Genomic DNA, 24,601 nt, shown 5'->3' on the forward strand with positions numbered 1-24,601 from the left:
CAACTGTTTCATTACCTTCTTATTGAAATGTTTGACAGTATACTTGTCTCTGTTTCTCCTGACATTTACCCTTTGATTCACCATCATAGCACCCTGGCAGAGACCAGCAGTTGTTTTTCCGGTTGCCTGTTAGTTAGTGTCTCTGCAGACTCGAAACTGCCAGACTCTCCTGTTTTTTAGGAAGCCTGCCTCTGGCTCCACCACATGCTAGTATTGTAACTGTGGCCAACTTAGACTCAAGTGTTCTAAACCTTGGTTTCCATGTCTACCAAGTAGGGTTAATAATTGCATTTTTAGAAATAGGATTGTTCTTAAGGATTAAATGAAATAATGCACGTATAACTCCTCACATAGCATCTGTACATAAATATCATTTAATAATAATTATACCTTCTATACCACCATTCTCTCCTGGTTCTTACTTGTGTTACTTTCTTAATCTCCTCCACCTTTTTTTCTACCTGAGTTTCTTTGTTGGGATTGGCTCAGCTTTCTTCCTTCAGCCTCCTTTTTAATGGGATGCATTTAGCTGGCCTTTAATTCATATCTATTTTTCAACAACCCCAAATATATATATCTTGCCAGAACTTCTCTTATGATACTTAGAAAGTTTTCATGTACTTTGAGCTAAATTGGTCCCCAAACTGAATTCATTATTTTCTTCTTAAAAATGTCTTTTACTTCCTTGAATCTGCTTCTGTATTTTCCCTGTAAATTTACAATGTATTTTATCCAATTACTGAGATAAATACCTCTACTTTTGCACCTAGACATTTAGGAGCCATTGTTTACGGAATTCATTTGATACTGACTTCTAAAACAACTAAAATCTAGCATCTTCTCTTCGTACCTCCTGCCACTGTCTTTCATTTTCTGTACCTGGAGTTATGATAGTAGCTTTTTAACCAGCTTTTCTTGTCTCTGTCTTCTACCTAGATCTAGTGTTATTTCTGCAGTCTGATGTTTTCCCCCCTAAGAACCTCATCTGAGAAATAAAGCTTTTGTTAACAAAGCTGTGTGAAATTTCATTGTCAGTTAAGGAAATTCTAGTTGAAACAATGGGTTTGCTAATTTAACTGACAATTAGAAAAGGTAATAGACATGAGAAACCAACATTCTCAGATACTTCAGGTGGGAATATGGTGAAGCTGTTTGGCACTAGATTTCAAGAGCCCTAGAGGCATTCATACTTTGGACAACTCCGAGGACATGTCCTAAGTAAACAAATCTATATACCAAAAAAGGGTGATTCACACTATGACTCTAATAGAGAAAACTGATCATCTGAAAGCCCAACAGTGGATTAATAAAATGGCCATATAATCACAATGCTGAAATGATGGCAAGCCATTAGAATTGATGTTTACAAAAACCTTTTTAGGGCCAGGTGCGGTGGCCCACACCTATAATCCCAGCATTTTGGGAGGCCAAGGCGGGCAGATCACCTGAGGTCGGGAGTTCGAGACCAGCCTGACCAACATGGAGAAACTCTGTCTCCCTAAAAAAAGAAAAAATACAAAATTAGCCGGACATGGTGGCGCATGCCTGTAATCCCAGCTACTCAGGAGGCTGAGGCAGGAGAATCACTTGAACCCAGGAGGCGGAGGTTACCGTGAGCTAAGATTGCGCCACTGCACTCTAGCCTGGGCAACAAGAGTGAAATTCCATCTCAAAAAACAACAACAGCAACAACAAGTTTTTATATCAGAAAGTACTTTTTTAAAAAGCAAGATATAAAATCTTACGTATAATAAACATACACTTAAAATGCTTAGAAAGTAGAGAAGAAAAAACAATTACATGTGAGTATGTTAACGTGGCAGTCTTTGGATGGTGGGAATAGGAGGAATTCTCTTCCGTTCTAGTTTTCTGTGTTCTCTAAAGTTTCAGTACGGCCTACTTCTTCAGTGATGAAGGGGACAACTTTTTGTTTTGTTTTGTTTTAAGAGATGGTATCTTACTTTGTCACCCAAGGTGGAATGCAGTGGCATGATCATCGCTCACTGCAGCCTCAAACTTATGGACTCACGCGATCCTCCTGTTTCAGCCTCCCAAGTAACTAGGACTACAGGCGCATACCAACACACCTGACTGGGAAGACAACTTTTATTTAACATAAGCAAATTAAGTCACTGACATTTTAAAAATGAATCATCTCCCAACTTTTTGATTAAGTTTCTTTATTTGTTAAAATAAGTTGACTACATATCCCCATTATAGGTATATTTATTTCAAAATTACATACCTTGGCAATTGTACCAAATGCTTTTGTGCATTGTAAACCATACAAAAACAAATGGAAATGTGTGAGATAAAACATATAAATAGAATTGCCAGTTTCCCCTCCCTACTCCAAGTAGGTAGATAGTCTTATGCACTCTACTTTGGAGATACTGGTTCACAAAAGTTTTTAAAGAATTTTATGTCAAGGCAAATTTACTTATTTATAGACTCAGTACTGATTTTTTGTTTAGCCTACAGTAGGTTTTCAGAAAAGTTTGCTGAATGATTGAAGAGACTTCATGTAAAACAAAGTGAGCAAATTATGGAGGATAGAAAATCTATTTGGGTGAATATCTATTTGGCCCTTCTAGAGGGGCCAGCTTGACTAGAACAGAGGATTCTTTCTCTAGGAAAGTGGCAAATGATAGGCCTTAGGAAATCCTTACAGTTCATGTGTGTTGATATATCTGAAAAGTTTTTTTGTTGTTGTTGGTGTTGTTTTTGAGACGGAGTCTTGCTCTGTTGCCCAGGCCGGAGTGCAGTGGCGGGATCTTGGCTCACTGTAACCTCAGCCTCCCGGCTTCAAGTGATTCTCCTGCCTCAGCCTCCCAAGTAGCTGGGACTACAGGCACAGGCCACCATACCTGGCCAATTTTTGTACTTTTAGCAGAGACGGGGTTTTACCATGTTGGCCAGGTTGATCTCAAACTCCTGACCTTAAGTGATCTGCCTGCCTTGGCCTTCCAAAGTGCTGGGATTATAGGCATGAACCACTGTGCCCAGCCTGAAGAGTTTTAATTAGTATATACAAACTTTGTTGTTCAATTAATCTCAATTTTATTTGTCTTTAGCAGAGTTGCAAACCACATTTTTGCTATGGATGATTGATTATATGAATAAAGTCTTACAAGAGGCATTATTGAACTACAAATATATAGAAAATGTTACATTGTTAATTCATCCAGAAGTGTTTTGACATATTTTTGATCATAAGGTTTTAAGAAATGAGAGTGAAGACCGGACGCAGTGGCTCACGCCTGTAATCCCAGCACTTTGGGTGGCCGAGGCGGGTGGATCACCGGAGGTCAGGAGTTCAGTCAGCCTAACCAACATGGAGAAACTTCATCTCTACTAAAAATGCAAAATTAGCCAGGCATGGTAGTACATGCCTTTAATCCCAGCTACTTGGGAGGCTGAGGCAGGAGAATCACTTGAACCTGGGAGGCGGAGGTTGCGGTGAGCCGAGATCACACCATTGCACTCCAGCCTGGGCAATAAGAGCGAAACTACGTCTCAAAAAAAAAAAAAGGAAAGAAGTGACAGTGAAAAATGTTGAAATGTTGAATGAGGAGTGAGAATGTTAGCCATTTTTATAAGTTACAAGCTTTTGAAAAGCCTTCAGTTTTCTCATCTGAAAATGAGGGAGTGAGATCATTGATTTATAACACTTCATTTAAATATTGTATAATTTTGTCATTTGTATTAGATATAACCTCCGTAACCTTTATAATATTTCAGAATAATTAGAATTAATGTAAATATATGATGTGGATGATACAGCATATTAACATGTTTTGAAAACTAGAATGCTTAGTAATGCTTAAAATGGTGTGATATTCCATAGCAGTTGATGAAGAGGATATGCATCCAACATCATCCAAGGAGATTTAAAAATAGATATATGTATTTCCCAACCCTACTGACCCTAAAGACTTAGTTTTAGTATATAGTGGTTTTTTTTCCCTTTTTTTTTTTTGAGATCGAGTCTCACTGTGTCACCCAGGCTGGAGTGCAGTGGCATGATCTCATCTTGCCACAACCTCCCCCTCCCAGGTTCAAGCGATTCTTGTGCCTCAGCCTCCCGAGTAGCTGGGATTATAGGCACGTGCCACGATGCCCTGCTAATTTTTGTATTTTTAGTAGAGACGGAGTTTCACCATGTTGGCCAGGCTGGTCTCAAACTCTTGACCTCAAGTGATCCACCTGCCTCGGCCTCCCAAAGTGCTGGGATCACAGGTGTGAGCCATCATGCCTGGCCCGTTTTAGTGCGTAGTTTTTGATATGCTTTCTTATGTGTTTTCCCAAACAAAGACACAAGGTCAGTGTAATTTACATTTAAAGTTAAAAAAAAAAGGAAAGAAAAATACCAGTTTCATTACTTAACAGCAACGTTTTGGTGGTTTTTTGTTTTTTAGTTTTTAGTTTTACCTTTTTTTCTCTATAGTTTTTCATGGATGAATTATATTTTATGTGTAATTTTCTGTTATTTCTCAGAAGCATTTTACCCTGTCATTAAAATACTCCTTAAGCATCATTTTATTTATTTATTTATTTTGAGACGGAGTCTCCTCTCGCTCTGTTGCTCAGGCTGGAGTGCAGTGGCACGATCTCAGCTCACCGCAAGCTCCGCCTCCCAGGTTCACACCATTCTCCTGCCTCAGCCTCCTGAGTAGCTGGGACTACAGGCGCCCACCACCACGCCTGGCTAATTTTTAAATATTTTTAGTAAAGACGGGGTTTCACCGTGTTAGCCAGGATGGTCTCAATCTCCTGACCTCGTGATCCGCCTGCCTCGGCCTCCCAAAGTGCTGGGATTACAGGCGTGAGCCACTGCGCCCAGCCTAACATCATTTTAAAAGTTGTCTAATCTTCTTTTGTCCTGTACCTTAATTGCTTAGTACCAAGTGAAGTGTAGTCACTACCATCATCATCATTATCCTTACTTTACCAAGTGGGCAGACAGGCTCAGGGAGTTTATATGACTTGCTTAAGATATTATATCCCATAAAGTGATCTTAAGAGCACAGACATTCTAACTCCAGAACTTTTGCTCTTTCATGTCACTGCAGAATGTATATTAAGCTTTAGCTTTTCAATTATTTGTCAGCAAACATTTATTTAGTGCCCATGTATTAGAGGTACAAATATACAAGGAAGGATAAAATGAGTGATAGTATTTATTGAACTCTTGCTGGTCCAAAGCACTGTTTTATGTGCTTTACAAGTATTAACTTATTTAAGACTCATAACCCTATTAGGTCCAATTTACAGATAAGGACATTGAGACACAGGTTAAGTAACAGGCAGTAAGTGTAAGTAATAGTGCTGGGATTGAAATCCAGCAAAACTGGTCCACAGTCCACACTCAATCAATCCTCGAAGCTCAGAAAATAAGGTAAATTAGGCCAGGCGCGGTGGCTCAAGCCTGTGATCCCAGCACTTTGGGAGGCCGAGACGGGCGGATCACGAGGTCAGGAGATCGAGACCATCCTGGCTAACACGGTGAAACCCCGTCTCTACTAAAAAATACAAAAAACTAGCCGGGCGAGGTGGCGGGCGCCTGTAGTCCCAGCTACTGGGGAGGCTGAGGCCGGAGAATGGCGTGAACCCGGGAGGTGGAGCTTGCAGTGAGCTGAGATCCGGCCACTGCACTCCAGCCTGGGCAACAGAGCGAGACTCCGTCTCAAAACAAAACAAACAAACAAACAAAAATAAATAGAAAATAAGGTAAATTAGTAAGAGAAGTTTTTTATGTGCATGTATATGAAACATTTATTTGTGAAAAGTTCTTTCTTTATGAAGGCTGTGCTTCTTTCTAAATTACAAGGCTGATAATAAGCAGTCAGGTTTATTCAGTATCAGTTTGTTTAATATTACAAATGAGACTCTAGTTCTATTTTATATTTGTCTCTAATTGCAAAACTATTTTGTATGCTTAAATGATGTCATTAAAAAAAAAGTTCTGGCACTTTGGGAGGCCGAGGCGGGCGGATCATGAGGTCAAGAGTTCAAGACCAGCCTGACCACCATAGTGAAACCCCGTCTCTACTAAAACTACAAAAAATTAACCGAGCGTGGTGGCAGGCGCCTGTAATCCCAGGTACTCAGGAGGCTGAGGCAGGAGAATCGCTTGAACCCGAGAGGTGGAGGTTACAGTGAGCCGAGATCGTGCCATTGCACTCTAGCCTGAGCAACAGTGCGAGACTCTGTCTCAAAAAAAGAAAAAAAAAGTTCTAGGCCGATTGTGGTGGTTCACACCTGTAATCCCAGCATTTTGGGACGCTGAGGCAGAGGGATCGCTTGAGGCCAGGAGTTTGAGACCAGCCTGGGCAACATGGTGAAACCCCATCTCTACTAAAAATACAAAAATGTAGCCAGACGTGATGGCACGCACCTGTAATCGCAGCCACTCAGGAGGCTGAGGCACAAAAATCTCTTTAACCTGGGAGGTGGAGGTCGCAGTGAGCTGAGATTGTGCCACTGCACTCCAGCCTGGGTGACAGAGTGAAGCTGTCTCAGAAAACAAGGAAAGAAAGTGCTAAACTAATTCAGGGCACTACATTATGGTCACTGGTGTTCAAATGAAAGTTTTCTAGACTGTAGGTTTGGTTTTCCGATGAAAATGGAATTCTGAGGTTAAATCCAATTGCATTTATCTCGATATGTCTGTTTGCATTGCACTGTAGCAGCCAGATTTTGTTGCATCTGATAATTCTTGAAATTTGTGCCTAACTAGAAGACTTACATTTGCAAAGGACTTAACCATTGACCAAGTACAACCATGACTGGTGATAAAAAAGAACAGTGATTATATTGGCTCTTTCGTTGTAATGTATTTATAGTAAAAATGCAGCATAGTTCATAATTATAATACGCTAGCCAAGCCTTAATACCAGTTTTGCTTAGGTGAGCACTTGGCATTCATATTTTTAAAGCAGCATTTCCTAAAGTGTGTTCCTTATAGTATTAATTTAAACGGATGTTAACTAATAGCAGTTTCTAACATTTCAAAAAGGAGGTTCATGTTGCCAAATAAATTTGAAAAACATTGACTTAAAGTTTTCTTTATTTAAGAGCCTCTTTAGGCCTGGTAAAATTCATTTTTTTCCTCCAAATTACTTGACCATGGAGCTGTTTTGCAGAGCACATCCTGGGACTGGTGTTATACAGAGCAATTTTTTCTTTAACTTACAATAGTTTAAATATAGCAAGAGTTTTTTTTTTTTTTTTTTTGAGACAGAGTCTTGCTCTTGTCACCCAGGCTGGAGTGTAATGGCATGATCTCAGCTCACTGCAACCTCCACCTCCAGGGTTCAAGCAATTCTCCTGCCTCAACCTCCCAAGTAGCTGGAATTACAGGCGCCTGCCACCACGCCTGGCTAATTTTTGTGTTTTTAGTTGAGACAGGGTTCCGCCACGTTGGCCAGGCTGTCTCAAACTCCTGACCTTGTGGTCTGCCTGCCTCAGCCTCCCAAAGTGCTGGGATTACAGGCCTGAGCCACCGCACCTGGCCTATAGCAAGAAATTTTACCCTTACCTATTAAAAATATCTGGAATGGGCTGGGCACAGTGGCTCACGCCTGTAATCTCAGCACTTTGGGAGGCCAAGGTGGGTGGATCGCCCGAGGTCAGGAGTTTGGGACCAGCCTGGCCAACATGATGAAATCCCATCTCTACCAAAAATACAAAAAATTAGCCAGGTGTGGTGGTGGATGCCTGTAATCCCAGCTACTCGGTAGGGTGAAGCAGGAGAATCGCTTGAACCCAGGAGGCAGAGGTAGTGAGCCAAGATTGCACCATTGTGCTCCAGCCTGGGCGACAAGAGTGAAACTCTGTCTCAAAAAAAAAAAAAAAAAATGGAGTCAATTTGAATGCATTAAAAATAGTTTTTATCACAGAGATTCAAAATGTTGATTAAGCATTATCTTTTCTCTCTTAATTTTTAGGTACGAAAAAAGGACCAGATCAATATTGAAACAAAGAATAAAACTGTTCGTTTTATTGGAGAACTAACTAAGTTTAAGATGTTCACCAAAAATGACACACTACATTGTTTAAAGGTTAGTGCTAAATTGGTTGATTGCTTTTAATTGAAAAGTTTAAAGTTTTAGTTATAAATGGTAGATAAAGTGAAATAATTTAATATTTGATTAATCCAAAAGAAGACCAAGAAAGGAAGAAAAAGTAACATTAAACAGGTGTGCAAAATACAAAACAAATAGTTAAGATCTTAGATACTTATGCAGTTCTACCAGTAATAACGTGAAACCTGAAAAGGGTGAAATACATCAAGCAAAAGCCTTAAAAATATAAAACTTGATTAAAACAACTATTAGGCCGGGCGCGGTGGCTCAAGCCTGTAATCCCAGCACTTTGGGAGGCCGAGACGGGCGGATCACGAGGTCAGGAGATCGAGACCATCCTGGCTAACACGATGAAACCCCGTCTCTACTAAAAAATACAAAAAACTAGCCGGGCGAGGTGGCGGGCGCCTGTAGTCCCAGCTACTCGGGAGGTTGAGGCAGGAGAATGGCGTGAACCCGGGAGGCGGAGCTTGCAGTGAGCTGAGATCCGGCCACTGCACTCCAGCCTGGGCAACAGAGCGAGACTCCGTCTCAAAAAAAAAAAAACAAAAAAACAAAAAAAACAACTATTAGGAGCTATCTACAACTGTTACCCTTAAATATGAAGATGAGAAAAATTAAATAAAAAGATGGGGAAAATAGTGCTATACAAATACTAATAAAATGAAAGCTGGTTTCTCTGTGTTATCGTAGAGGTTAAAAATATTGACTGGCAGTAGTTATCTTACTCTGTCATATGAATACAAATATTTCTGCCTAAACTAGAATGTCCCATACTTATGAGTTGCCATCCCTGGAGAGCTGTAGAAATTTTTTCTCACTTGGCTACCAGTGAGTTCACAGTATTACAAGGGGTTATTAAGTTCAACCTGTAACACTTTTGACAAAAGCGTGAAATATTATTAGAAATAAAGGGCCAGGTGCCGTAGCTCACGCCTTTAATCCTAGCACTTTGGGAGTCTGAGGCAGGTGGATCACCTGAGGTCAGGGGTTCAAGACCAGCCTGACCAACATGGAGAAACCCCGTATCTACTAAAAATACAAAATTAGCCAGGCACGGTGGCTGGCGGGCACCTGTCATCCCAGCTACTCGGGAGGCTGAGGCAGGAGAATCGCTTGAATCCAGGAGGCGGAGGTTGTGGTGAGCCGAGATCACGCTATTGCACTCCAGCCTGGGTAACAAGAGTGAAACTCCATCTCAAAAAAGAAAGAAAGAAAGAAAGAAGGCTGGTTTGTAATGATGAAGAGGTTATTTTAACAGGAAAAGATTACCTTTCTGAATCAGTATGCAGCCAATAACATAGCTTCAAAATATGTAAAGCAAAAATTGGCAAGAAATTGGTTTCTATTGTATCATGATATGAACTAGATTAAAACTTACTTGATTCTTATTCATCATGCAAATTGCCTCCCATTTCAAATTTCAAATACTGTATTCCAAAATCTGAAAAAAATTTGAAATCTGAAACATTTCTGGTCCCAGGCATTTTAGATGAGGGAAACTTAACCTGTAGTAAGAAATGGGAGGCAATTTGGATGATGAATAAGAATCAAGTAAGTTTTAATCTAGTTCATATTATGCAGTACTATGTTCTTTGCAAATCATGCCATAGAAGGACAAAAAAGGGCACAAAAAGATATTCCTTATAAGCCAGAAAAACCAAGTGATTAAATGATACAATAGAAACCAAGTTCTCAAATGTCTCAATCTGTTTTAGTTTAGAAAATATGCATTAATGATTAGGAGGGTAAATACGAAAATGTCCTAGTGATATGTTGTGTCTATAATTCATATAATGAGCAAATAATACTTTTGTAGTGAGAATTTTGGAAAATAAATATATAGACCAAAACAAAAGGCATTGAGAAAAAGTCTGCTGTGTACGTGGCATGTGTTTAAATACAAAACATCTAATAATAAATATAGAAAGGGCTTTGACATTCGTTTCCACATATCTTTCTGTGAAAGACATTAAATATATTGAAGTTTTTCAATACAAATTAATGGCAGAACACAAAAGATGCCCAGCAGTGAACTCGAGTAGACTCACTTCTGTTTTTTACATTTTCCAAGTTCTTACACACATTAGATGTATGATAATTTCTTCCTCTACTAGGATTGAAGAGTTGCCTTTGTAGTTTTCATCATTCTTCCTGTTGCAGATGCTTCTGTCAGACTTCTCTCATCACCATATTGAAATGGCATGCACCCTGCTGGAGACATGTGGACGGTTTCTTTTCAGATCTCCAGAATCTCACCTGAGGACCAGTGTACTTTTGGTAAGGGCTTGAGGATCCTGGAAAGAGCTAGAGGTTCTTGATTTACCTGTGCTTCAGAGGTTGAAAATATTGACCAGTGCTGGTTATCTTATTCTTTCATAAGAATACAAACATTTCTGTCTAAACTGGAACATCCCATACATATGAGTTGCCATCCCTGGAGAGCTGTAGACATTTTTCTCACTTGGCTACCAGTGAGTTCACAGTATTGCAAGGGGTAATTAAGTTCAACCTGTAACACTTTTAACAAATGATACAGATGAGCAGGCACCCAATACTGTTTTTTAGAGCAATGTTTATGAATGTTTTTGTTATGTTATGAATGTTTTGGTGCATCTCAAACCATTATTCGTGTGTCATGTAAGCACATAAAATGTAAGCTTAAATTTTAAAATTAAGGCCAGGCGCAATGGCTCATGCCTATATTCCCAGCACTTACAAATACCAGCCTGGGCAACATAGAAAGACCTCCTCTCTACAAACACATTTTAAAACTAGCCAGGCATGGTGGTGCTTTCCTGTAGTCCCAGCTACTCAGGAGGCTGAGGTGAACTTGGGAGATCAAGGCTGCAGGAGCCGTGATCTTGCCACTGCACTCCAGCCTGGGTGACAGAATGAGACCCTGTCTCGAATGAATGAATGAATGAATACCCACACAGCTATAGGGGGGATGATAAAAAGAAATGAAATATAATTACCATCTTCAAAGTGATTCACCTCTAATGGGTGAGAGTTAACTACATAATTCTAGTACAATGTTGTAGGTACTGTAATGGGGGGCTGCCGAGGATATTGTGGGCTCATGGAGGAGGTACTTAAACCAGACTGAGAGTAGGAAAGATCTCCCCTAATGGCTTGATAGTATTTATGGAGTGTGAACTCTGTGCTAGACCCTTGGAATATAAAGTTGGAAGAGTTTCTGCCCTTACGTAGTTTATAACCTAATATGACAGTCAGACAAATAAATAGAGAATTGAAATACATTATGGGAAGTTTAAAAAAAAAAGACATACATTATGGTAAATGTATATGCCTAGGGTATTTTGGGTGTAGCTAGAAGAGACACCTAATTTACTGTATCAGGAAAGGGTTCTTGGAAAAAACATTTTTTATTTTGGAGACCTAAGCTGAGTCTTAAAGGCAGAGACGAGAAACCAGTTGAATAAAACAGCTGCAGGTAAGACTGGAGGGGAGGGTAGGCACACACTAGCTTATAAGGAGCCCAGAGTGCCATGCTAAGGAGCTTGAGGTTTTTTTCCTGGTGGCAGTGAATAACTGTTGAAGGATTTTAACTAAGCAGGTAGAGTGGTTATGATCAGATTCATGTTTTTAGAAAGATTAGCATGGAGGCGATAACTGCTGAGACCAGGGATACAGAGAACAGTTAAAAGGCTGTTTTAAAAACCTAGGGAGACAACAATGAAGAAGTGAATTGGGGTATGGATGGTTGGGGAGAAACTGGAGAATTCTGACTTGCTATATGAAAATTTTTAGGAGGTAGAACTGAGGAGACTTGGTGGTGAGATATAAGGGATGAGGAAGCAGAAAATACACTAAGATAAGACTAAAATTCTGCCATGGGCATCTGAGCAGATGATGGCGCCAGTCACAGACATGGGGGAATAAAGGGGAGGAAACAGATGATGAGTTTGGTTTGAAGCACATCAGTGCTTATGGGATCATCTAAAATGTATTCACATTTATTTGAGAAGACATATAACCTTTTAACTGGTTTGCCTTCAAAATTATTCTTGGCTAATGTTAAAATTAGTTTTGGGTATGTGTGAGTGTGCGTGTGTGGGAGAAAAGGTTCTAAAGCAGGCCAGATAACAGGTTGAGACTAATTGAGATTAAAAGCTGGATTATCTGTGTACAAGTGATAAGTTAAATGATGCATTCTATTTTGTCTAAAGAACTTACAGGGTGCTGTCATTAAGTCTCTAGCTCTATTTAACATGGGAGTGTTTTCTTGTCTGTTTGGAAGACTGAATATTTAACAGGCATTCGCTAATTATAGTACAAAGATGTGTCAGTATAGGGGCTTAGGTACAGTCAGTGTACTATAGAAATCCTTGGAGACAAGAGAAACAGTTATGAAACTTGGTATACCCACAGTTTAACTTATAAATAGCAAAACTTTCTCCTAGTATATGATGATTTTGCACGGATAGAAAAGCAGTCCATAGGAAAGAGTGAACGTGTTTTTAAAAATTCATTCATTTATTCATGCATTGTTAAATATGAATTGCATGTCTGTCAGGCACTGTTTCTGGTGCTACATATGTGACAGTGAAAAAGATACAGCCCTTGCCCTCCTTGAGCTCACATACACACAGAACTTGAAATCCACCACCACCCAGCACCCCAGTCCACAACGCTGCTTGAAGCTCATCAGTGATCTCCCTCTGCACATTTAAACCCAGCCTTCTCACCTTCGTGTGCAGTGCTCTCTATTACCCGTCCCCTCCCTCCTCTTCTCTCTTGCACTGCTCCCTGCTGGGAACACACTGGCCTTCTGTTCTGTGCCACATCTGCCTTTCTTTCTCCTTGGGCCTCTGCATGCTTGCTCTTCCTGAGGTTCTTCAGCCTTTGTTATCCTTCAGATCCTAGTTTAAATGTCACTTTCTCAGAAAAACCTTCCCTAACCCACCCTGAACTAAAGTAGGTTCTCTGTTGTTTCAGATTGCAGTACTTATTGTTCATACTACTGTTGCAATTATTATTGAAAAGAATAGTAGTTGATTTATTTGTTGATTTTATTCTGTCTTCTGACACCAGACTATTAAGCTTCCTGAAAGTAGGAATCATGTCTGTCCTGTTCACTGATGAGTTTCCCGTGCCTGCCATATTGCATAACACTAATTAAGTACCAAGTAATTTTTGTTTGTTTTTGAGACAGGGTCTCCTGCTGTTGCCCAGGCTGGAGTGCAGTGGCGCGATCTTGGCTCACTGCAAGCTCTGCCTCCCGGGTTCACGCCATTCTCCTGCCTCAGCCTCCTGAGTAGCTGGGACTACAGGTGTCCGCCACCACGCCTGGCTAATTTTTTTTGTATTTTTCATAGAGACAGGGTTTCACCATGTTATCTAGGATGGTCTCTATCTCCTGACCTCGTGATCCGCCCACTTTGGCCTCCCAAAGTGCTGGGATTACAGGCTCGAGCCACCGCGCCTGGCCCATGGATTAGTATGTTCTAAAAATAAGTAGTATAACAGTTAGTGTGCTTACATGCTCTTTGATATGCCCATTGATTGTTTTTGTCTCACCACCCCCACCTCCTTGTGCTCTTTTTTTTTTTTTTTTTTTTTTTTTTTAAAGAGACAGGGTCTTGATCTTGCCCAGTCTGGAGTGCAGTGCCAATCATGGCTTACTGCAGCCTCCACCTCCCAAGTTGCTGGGACTACAGGTGCGTGCCACCACACCTGGCTAATTTTTGTATCTTTTGTAGAGATGGGGTTTCACCATGTTGCCCAAGCTGGTCTTGAACTCCTGGGTTCAAATGATCCTGTCATCTCAGTCTCCCAAAGTGCTGGGATTCGAGGCATGAGCCACAGTGCCCAGCCCTTTCTTTGGCTTTGTAACCCATTACTTTGAAATAGTAAATCACTGAGAAGTTTAGTTAGAAGTAAAGGAATCTTAGAAGGAAAGTGTTTTGATTAATTTGGACTTTTTATTTCAGGAGCAAATGATGAGAAAGAAGCAAGCAATGCATCTTGATGCGAGATATGTCACAATGGTAGAGAATGCATATTACTACTGCAACCCACCTCCAGCTGAAAAAACCGTGAAAAAGAAACGTCCTCCTCTCCAGGAATATGTCCGGAAACTTTTGTACAAGGATCTCTCTAAAGTTACCACTGAGAAGGTAAATCTTATGAAATCATGCAGTAATAGTTAACGTGAGATTTGTGGTAGTACTAAGCTTATGTAGAGTAGGAGAACTGGGGGTGGAGCTCAAGTTGCTTTACAATCAACTCTGTGTAAGTCATCCTAAGAAGGAATTCTTATGATGATACATGATATTTGAGACATAGGTTTTGTTTTCCTTTTATGACAACTTTTTGTTCTAATTGAAATAGTAACTCTAGGAAATTTTGATTTTATGTATATATTTGAAACTATTACTTTCTCTCTGGTATTCCATAATAAATTTGTACTTAAATATTTTGCATCAGTACATGGGATCCTAACCTTTAGTAGACTTTATAAGAGGCCCATGATCCCTCTGAAATCTCAGAATTTTGAATGTCTGTGGCTATTTGTATTTTTGTGGAAACAGGGTCTGCAGCTTTCTTTAGATTCTCAACGGGTTAATTTCCAGTGAAGGTAAAGAATCACTGACCTATTATGTTAATAATTGTAGTTACCATGTTAGAAACTTCGCTTTTCAGTAAGATATGTCGAACAAAACATTTCTTGGTGAACTCTACAACTTGACATATAATACAGCATAGAATTTTTTTCTTTTTAGGATGGAAGGTGATAAGAAATTATGTTGCAGGTTTGAAAATTGAAACCAGCTTCCTCAATCAGAGGCAGTAGTTGTTTCAAATAGTTTTGGAATTGTCTAAAAGTTTGAGAAGTATAGAATGGCTAAATGAGTTCTCATACCAGCTTCATTGGAAATGTCAGAGTCATGTTTAGTGTCTGAAAGATGAATTGTTGATGATAATAGAGAGTAGAGATGAAAGGATTACTTTGCAATTGGCTAATAGTATCCATTTTATATAAGGAGAAAAATGGAAAGACTTTGATTATGGTTAGAGCTCTGCTGATTATCTTGTTATAGTAGAGGCTTTGAAATAATAATTGCTAACTTTTAAAAATAATTTAATTTAATTTAATAGAGATGGGGTATTGCTATGTTCCACAGGCTGGTCTTGAACTCCTGGGCTCAAGCAATCCTCCTGCCTCAGCCTCCCATAGTGTTGGGATTACAGGTGTGAGCCACTGCATCTGGCCACTAACATTTTTATAATGTGCCAGACACTTTCCTATGTACTTCACATATTTTTAACTTGTCTAGTCTTTGCCATAAACTAGGAAGTAAGTACTTTTTTGTTATCCCCCGTTTACACGTGAGGAAACTGAGGTTGTTGTACAGTGTCAGTCTTGATATAGTGTCCTCCACCTTAAGGGATCTTTTAGCCAGTTGACTTTGGGTTTATTTGTTGGAAATTAATGATTTTATTTTTTAAGTAAGATTATTGACTGGCACAGTGGCTCGTGCCTATGAGCCAACACTTTGGGAGGCCAAGATGGGCAGATCACTTGAGGCCAGGAATTTGAGACTAGCCTGGCCAACATGGCGAAACCCTCATTTCTACCAGAAATACAAAAATTAGCCGAGTGTGTTGGCGCATGCCTGTAATCCCAGCTACTCGGGAGGCTGAGGCACGAAAATTGCTTGAACCCTGGAGGCGGAGGGTTGTAGTGATCTGAGACCGTGCCACTGCACTCCAGCCTGGGTGACAGAGCGAGACTCCGTCTCAAGAGAAAAAGAAAGAAAGAAAGAGAAAGAGAGATTATTTATGTCAAATGATGCACCAAAGAGAACATGTTATTTTTCTTTTTTTTTTTTTTTTTTGAGACAGAGTCTAGCTCTGTCACGCAGGCTGGAGTGCAGTGGTACGGTCTCGGCTCACGGCCATCTTTCCTTCCCGGGTTCAAGTGATTCTCCTGCCTCAGCCTCCCTAGTAGCTGGAATTACAGTTGCCCACTACCGTGCTTGGCTAATTTTTGTATTTTTAGTAGAGACAGGGTTTTGCCATGTTGGCCAAGCTAGTCTTGAACTCCTAACCTCAGATTATCCACCCACCTTGGCCTCCCAGAGTGCTGGGATTACAAGTGTGAGCCACTGCGCCTGGCCTGTTCTTGTTTTTAAAGACCTACTCTATGCTGGGCATAGTGGCTCATGCCCGTAATCCCAGCACTTTGGGAGGCCAAGGCACAGGGATCACTTGAGGTCAGGGGTTTGAAACCAGCCTGGGCAACACAGGGAGATTCCACCTCTACAAAAAATACAAAAATTAGCCAGGCTTGCACGCCTTTAGTCCCATCTATTTGGGAGACTGAGGTGGGAGGATTGCTTGAGCCATGGAGGCAGAGGTTGCAGTGAGCCGAGTTTGTACTACTGCGCTCCAGCCTGAGTGAGACTGTGTCTGGGGAAAAGAAAACAAAACAAAACTTACTCCAAACTCCTGATTGGATATTTCTTTTAATGACCTTAGTACAGTTACCTAGATTGAAGACCTGAAAACTCTAGAAAATTTGAGAGCACTATGGAAGGATTTGGGAAAGATGATAATACATTTTATTGTAATTAGAAAATCTCATTTTTTCTATTTCTGAAGAGGCTGTTAGAGGATTTCTAATGTACTTTCTATTTCAGAAGTTCTCTGTAGAGTCATAGCAAAATTTCTGTATTATTTGGTCAGACTACTGTGCACTTACTTAATAATTTAAACAAAATTCTCTTTGTTTAGGTTTTGAGACAGATGCGAAAGCTGCCCTGGCAGGACCAAGAAGTGAAAGACTATGTTATTTGTTGTATGATAAACATCTGGAATGTGAAATATAACAGTATTCATTGTGTAGCCAACCTCTTAGCAGGACTAGTGCTCTACCAAGAGGATGTTGGGATCCATGTTGTGGATGGAGTGTTAGAAGATATTCGATTAGGAATGGAGGTAACCAAGACTTTCTTTAATGTCACACAATTGGAATTTGTGGATAATTTATTATTTCTAGGTTACTGTTGAGACTCAAGTTATAGGAATCTGTAAATTTATTAGTTAGAAAAAGCTGATAATCATTTTATAAGAATTTTCTGTAAACACTTTCCTCTTTTTTTTTTTTTTTTTTTTTTTAGACAGAGTCTCGCTCTGTCACCCAGGCTGGAGTGCACTGGCATGATCTCCATTCACTGCAAGCTCGGCCTCCCGGGTTCAAGCAATTCTCCTGTCTCAGCTTCCCAAGTAGCTGGGATTACAGGTGCTTGCCACCACGCCTAGCTAATTTTTTTGTATTTTTAGTAGAGACGGGGTTTTGCCATGTTGGCCAAGCTGGTCTCGAACTCCTGACCGCAGGTGATTGCCTGTCAACCTCCCAAAGTGCAGGGATTACAGGTGTGAGCTACTGCGCCCGTCCTAACACTTTGCTCTTATTGTAAAACCCAGATTTATTGTTTTCTTAATTCACTGATTGCGGAGAAAATAGGTTAAGGGTAGAATTACATTTTAACTGTTTTAGAAACAATTAATGTAATGATAGCTAAATTTAATATCTAATATGTTCTTTTTGTGAAAACACTTTAAAGATAGCCATTTCCTAGAGAGAGAAAAGGACACCTGGAAGTGACCACTTTATTATGAAAGATCTGTCGTTTCTATATTCAGTGTTCTTTCAGTGATTGATATTTTCAAGTTACAGAGGCAAGTTTAACCTGTTTTCATGTACACTACTCCTCTTTAATGAAAATCTGTGTTTTTGTTTCCTTTTAGGTTAATCAACCTAAATTTAATCAAAGGCGTATCAGCAGTGCCAAGTTCTTAGGAGAACTTTACAATTACCGAATGGTGGAATCAGCTGTTATTTTCAGAACTCTGTATTCTTTTACCTCATTTGGTGTTAATCCTGATGGCTCTCCAAGTTCCCTGGACCCACCTGAGCATCTTTTCAGAATTAGACTCGTATGCACTATTCTGGACACATGTGGCCAGTACTTTGACAGAGGTTCCAGTAAACGAAAACTTGATTGTTTCCTTGTATATTTTCAGGTATATAAGCTGAAATATTCAGTTTGGCATCATTTAATGCATTGCATGTGTTTTAAAAAATACTATTAGAGAAGAAACATGGTATTCATATACCCTATATATGTTCATAATTAGATTATATTGTTCATAGAAGAATGCTTTTGGAAATTTAAAGATATATGGTGGATTCTATTATATGAACATTCTCATTGCATGTAACTTTTATGATTGATAATGATTGCTCATTAATTTTGGGAATTATTTTCATACAGTTTATAAATTTGGTTCACTAATTTGTGGACCATTATATTTAATACAGTAATTTATTAATTAAAATTACTTGTGATTTGTAATACATTTGTTAATGTTCTCTTCTCACTCATCTATATTCTGATTTACATCTCAAATTCTTGCTTTTTTTTTTTTTTAAATAGAGTTGGGGTCTTGCTGTGTTGGCCAGGTTGATCTTGAATTCCTAGCCTCAAGTAAGTCTCCCACCTCAGCCTCCCAAAGTGTTAGGATTACAGGCATGAACCACCGTGCGCAGCCCAAATTCTTGTTTCTAAAAGATAGAGTTTTTTTTTTTTTTGAGACTGAGTCTTGCTCTGTCACCCAGGTTGGAGTCTAGTGGTGCAATCTCAGCTCACTGCAACCTCTGCCTCTCAGGTTCAAGCAGTTCTCCTGCCTCAGCCTCCAGAGTATCTGGGATTACAGGCGTACTCCACCACACTCGGCTAATTTTTGTATTTTTGGTGGCGGGGGGACGGGGGCGGTTTCACCATGTTGGTTAGGCTGGTCTTGAACTCCTGACCTCAGATGATCCACCCATCTCGGCCTCCCAGCATTCTGGGATTAACAGGCATGAGTCAGCATGCCCAGCCTAATTTTTTTTTTTTTTAAAGAAAACCTATCGCTTTTGAGAAAAATGTGTTCTATTTAATACAGAAAGAATGTTTGTTCATTTATTCATAAATTCTTGGGTTGTGCGTTCCATATCTTAATTTTGGTTAATTATATAAACTTCTGATTTAGACCAAGTACAATATAAATTAAATTCATATACAAATACAGGGACACTACTACAACCTCTATAAAGTTTATATTTCAGAAGTTAACTTATAGGTTGATTAGTTGGAGCCCAATTACTATTTCTCATAAAATACAATTTTCTGGCCGGGCGCGGTGGCTCACGCCTGTAATCCCAGCACTTTGGGAGGCCGAGGCGGGCGGATCACAAGGTCAGGAGATCGAGACCACAGTGAAACCCCGTCTCTACTAAAAATACAAAAAAAAAATTAGCCGGGCGCGGTGGTGGGCGCCTGTAGTCCCAGCTACTCAGGAGGCTGAGGCAGGAGAATGGCGTGAACCCGGGAGGCGGAGCTTGCAGTGAGCCGAGATCGCGCCACTGCACTCCAGCCTGGGCGACAGCGCGAGACTCCATCTCAAAAAAAAAAAAAAAAAAAAAAAATACAATTTTCTAAGTGCCGATTAGGGTGAACAACTATCAAGTGCTTTAAGTTTTACTAAGTGCAGATAGTACCATTCAATTCTATATAATCACAGTTGTTAGTATTTTCATTTACCCATTATGAAGAAAATAAGTTTAATGTTACAACTTGAAGTATTAAAAATACATCCACATTGTGGCATGTGTTAAGTGGGGGGTACGTATTATTGGGGAATTGTGGTCTGTTAGCTTGCTCCTACCACTATTCTTTTGCAATAGAGGGAAACTTATTACTCCTTTACTTTCTGAATTGATGAGCAGAAAGTGGGGAAAAGGACTTGCAGATTTGAGGGTTGGAGTCCCTGTTGTATGTGAGGACCATCTTAAGTTGGATACTGTATTAAAAGCCAGAGTTTTGCTGCAAAATGGCAACTATAACAGCATCCAAACTAGAGTCTCTCTCAGAAGGGAATCATTCTTTGGATTCACTCTGACGTCTTAGGCTGAGAGAAAAGAAACACTCAGAAATATTCAGGAGCGAAAAGAGACAAAAATGTTTTCCAAATTGATTAACAGACAAAAGTGCATAGCAGAGCCATACTTAGGAATTGGAGTCAAAAGTGAGTGAGGCCTGGGTGGTGAGGTCTGTGTGTTCCACCCAGAACATGGAGTGTACAGTTCAGTATTAGAAGGTCAGGAAGAAAGGATCACCTGGAGCAGTGCTTCTAAACTTTGCTGAGCATCCATGTCCCCTGGGGACATTGTAAAGATGCAGATTCTGATTCAGTTGATCTAGGGGGAGGACTGAGATTCTACATTTCTAACAAGCTCCCAGATGAGGTCCACACTTGGAGTAGCAAGGACCTGGAACAGACTGGAGAGGAAGAGTAAAACTCCCAGAGGAATACCTGTTTATATACTAGTAAATTCTTGGGTTGGGGTTGTGCTTTCAGTTAATGTAAATTTAGGAATTAGAACAAATATAAAATAGAATGTGGGAACCAGGCTTGGAGTAGAGAGGGAAAATATCTACACAGTGCCATATACACAGTAGATGTTCAATAAATGCTTGTTGATGATTAGTGGTTTTATATATTTAAAAAACCGTATCTTCAGATACTTTAACTCTTCAAAAATCAAAGCAAGTAGTACAAAGAAAATAATGAACATTTATCACAACAATGGCTTTGAATTTGGTTATATTTGCAAAATTAAATATGGGAAATCAGTACCTTGTTTTGGAGTACCTGAAAATTTATTTGGTATTTTATTTATAATATATCCTTGCCTTAAAAAAAACTGTGACAGTTATAATAAAAAGATATTTAATACATTCACCAAATAGCTGAAAGCCTGTATAGACAGAGGGAAATGATTGGAATGAGATCATTGCTGTTGACCGTTAATAGAAATGGTAGGTGTCTTTTACAACCTTTTAGCTTAATAGTTATAACTAGGTAACAGCACAAGATAGTTTATTATTTTTAAATATTTTGTTATTAATTTCTTGTAGCTAAATTTATTTTTCATTTGTTATCAGCGTTATGTTTGGTGGAAGAAAAGTTTGGAGGTTTGGACAAAAGACCATCCATTTCCTATTGATATAGATTACATGATCAGTGATACCCTAGAACTGCTAAGACCAAAGATCAAACTCTGTAATTCTCTGGAAGAATCCATCAGGCAGGTACAAGACTTGGAACGAGAATTCTTAATAAAACTGGGTAAGCAATTGATTATAGACAGAAAATGAAGGTGCTATTTGGCAGATTGTTTCTGGAATTTGCTTTATAATGTTACCAGTCAGAGTTTACATTGTATCTTTTCTATTTTCAGTGTTGAGTGTAACATAATAGTGTTAGGTAATAGCCATGTGATGTGCTTGATTTCACTAGGTAATTTCAAACTGGAGAAAAACAGTTATGCAGTACTCACAGGACTTGAAGCAAGTAATAGTGATGGGAAAAAAAAAAACGAAAACCACAATCCTGTCTACCTCTCTTAATTGTAGAATTTTTGGTTGCTAATATAAAATCTATTTTTGATTAAAGCATTACTTATTTTTGCAGTATATATTTTCAACAGGCATTATTTCTTAAAAAGTGCAAGGAAAGAAACTGTAGAAGGGAGGAACTGTCAGAAGTTTGGAACTATCCTGCAGGGCAGGATTTCAGAGCTTACCACTGGCAGAGTTGCTTCTGTTTCTAAGGACTAGAGAAAATCTAGAGATAATTAGAAGGTTCTCTATATACTTCGGTATCCTGAGGTTGTTTTGGGGAGAAGAGTTAACTCTTGAATAGCTGCCATTAGAGCTGCAGGAACCTACATGTCTTTAGAAATAACCAGTACAAGGTATAGCCGTACCAACCTGGTTTATATGCTGATAGTTCTTAGCATGTTTTATTGTAGTCATTTTAAAGTGACATGTTTTGGACAAGTGTGGTGGCTCATGCTTGTGATCCCAGCACTTTGGGAGGCCGAGGCAGGCAGATCACCTGAGGTCAGGAGTTGGAGACCAGCCTGGCCAACATGGCAAAACCCCATCTCTACTAAAAATGCAAAAATTATCCAGGCATGGTGGCGCACGCCCATAATCCCAACTACTCAGGAGGCTGAGGCAGGAGAATTGCTTGAACCCGGGAGGCAGAGATTGGAGTGAGCCAAGATCACGCCATTGCACTATAGCCTGGGCAACAAGAGTGAAACTCCATCTCAAAAAAAATAAATAAAATAAAAATAAAGTGACACGTTTTCAGACTATTAAGCTAGTATTTGATTTCCCACTAGAACTTGGTACATTCATGTCTATCATGAAGGGATCTTTACCTTAACCAGTTATGCAAATTATATAAATTTACTACATTGCATATCTGAAGAACCACTTTTCATGGTAAAGGTTTTATAAGTGCTGCTACTGATTGTGCAAGTATTAACTTTTCCTACAACTTAACCCGTAAAAGCATATGTGATTCTTTTTGTTCTTTGAACCTTTTTCCAAGTTACCTACTTTCTTTTCCTTTTGAAATTTCTAATTGAATACATGATCTCATATCAAGCAGAGTATTTGTGAACTTATTTCACTTGCTTTGGATCCTTGGAAAATTGTTAAGTCTTAGCCTTGTTTCTCAAAAACCTTAATGAATAGTACTCTCTGTATAGTGGACATGAGTAAATATTAGTGTGATACCTAGTTTGGTGACAGAAAAGAGAACAGTTGTGCTTTGTCCTTTGTAGATCAAAAGGCTAAATTAAAGGACTGCAGGCTTCTTGTGAGGACTCTGTCCTTGCTTAGAATATGAAGGTAAAAAATAGATTGCTGTTCATGAATAAAACTCAAAAGATGGTAGCAGCTGCAATCAGTGCACTCCCAAGTCTCCATTTGCTTCCTGGTTATAGAGTCGAAATATCAGGAAGAAGACATATGCAGAAAAATTGATATTAAATCAGTTTCCTACTGATAAACCAGAAGATAATACAGTATTGTGCCTTTGGTAGTTTTTTGTTTTCAGACACCTGAAAATTCATCGTCTCATGTTAGTTTTATAGTATCCCAATGTTAACATCGTAGTTAATTGGAAAATACTAAAACCATTTTCTTATATTTTAAAAATAATTTTTAATAGTATTAAAAGTAATAAGTGTTCATGACAGTAATTTTTTAAAATACCAAGAAAACAATACCAATATTCCATACAGAAGGATAATCATGTGTTACTATTTTGATACATATTTTTCTACTCTTTTTAAATTTTTTATGTGTTTGTGATTTTATAACCAATTGGTTCTACTTAATACATTATGAAATTTTTTCTTGACATTACACATATTCTTTTAAAGCTTTATTTTTTGTTTTTTAATTGGCTGTGTTCATTTGTATCTATGTGCCATAATTTACTTCATACAGCTGTTTCACTCTTAGGTTGATGCTGTTTCACTCTTAGGTTGATTCTAGTTTTATACCACTGTAAATAACATTTTTAGTGTACCTCTGATTTTCTCAGGATAGGTAAGATTACTGGCTCAGATTTTTATTTTAATTTAAGAACAAAACTAAAATGATAATAGTCAATATTATTTGAATTCTGGTTTGGAAGTGTTCAACCCAGTATTCATGAAATGAGAGGGTTAAATCATATCATCACTAAAGTTTCTTCCTGCTTGAATCCTCTCAGATTCTATGAATCAACAGGTATTTATTTAACACCTACTGTGTATTTATTAATATATGTGCTCTCTTAAGTTTTGAACATATAAGTTTTTTGTCCTCAAGGGTCTTATAATCTGATGTAATATTTATGTGATTATTAGGAAAAAAATAACAACGTAGTATATCATCAAATGTAAGATGCTGTAAGTTCTCCACATGCTTTAGGAGCAAATAGGAGAAAAAGTAATAGATTGAAATACTCATTGACAGTTTATACAGCAAGTAAAACTGAAACGGAACTTGAAGAGTGGATGGGATCTGAAAGTACGTGTTGAAGGGTGTTCTCTATTGAGAAGGATATTGGACAAGCAAGATCTTAAAGCAGTGTGTTCTGTGACAGGAGATGTCTGAGGCAACTTCAGGGGAGGGCTTAGGAGAGAGGAGTGGGTAGCAGATCAGTGGGATCAGATGAGACCATATTGTGTGCATCTCAAAAGTAGAGAGTGTGGATTGGAATTCCAACAGGAAGAATTGACTAGGCTGTGAAATGTGGGATGGACACAGGAGGTGAAATCAAATTCAGGCCAGGGAGTTCCATTAGGCTTAGGAGGAGAATGCTGTTATTAAAGAAAAAAAGTGAGTCTGTATGGTGACAAAGCTGCTATGTAGCTTTTTGCCCCATTCCCCCCCATCTTAATTTGCATACATTCAAATTGATAGCCAAATATGATTTATCCATTAAAGTGGCACAATTTGTTTCAAGTCTTTGAGTTTTTGGAGACTCTTTAAATCTCATTTGGTAAAGAGTGTGGCCAACGCTGTATCTTACATATGGCTGAGACTGTACCTCCTCTGTTGCTGTTTTCTACCTTTGTCCAAGACTGA

General features: G+C 39.0%; 1 protein-coding gene across 3 annotated transcripts in view; it reads left to right on the forward strand.

The window, feature by feature from the left end:
- UPF2 (UPF2 regulator of nonsense mediated mRNA decay) overlaps positions 1-24,601 on the forward strand; it is a 129,833-nt gene that overhangs the window by 68,909 nt on the left and 36,323 nt on the right. For all 3 annotated transcript variants that reach the window (XM_021943037.1, XM_021943036.2, XM_009213971.2), the window contains exons 10-15: positions 7,950-8,063; positions 10,251-10,367; positions 14,045-14,230; positions 16,851-17,054; positions 17,868-18,143; positions 21,110-21,293. In XM_021943037.1, the coding sequence (XP_021798729.1) occupies positions 7,950-8,063; positions 10,251-10,367; positions 14,045-14,230; positions 16,851-17,054; positions 17,868-18,143; positions 21,110-21,293 (1,081 nt within the window). The remainder of the gene's footprint in view (positions 1-7,949; positions 8,064-10,250; positions 10,368-14,044; positions 14,231-16,850; positions 17,055-17,867; positions 18,144-21,109; positions 21,294-24,601) is intronic.

Source organism: Papio anubis, chromosome 11 (genome assembly GCF_008728515.1).
Source record: "Papio anubis isolate 15944 chromosome 11, Panubis1.0, whole genome shotgun sequence".
Taxonomy (NCBI): Eukaryota; Metazoa; Chordata; class Mammalia; order Primates; family Cercopithecidae; genus Papio; species Papio anubis.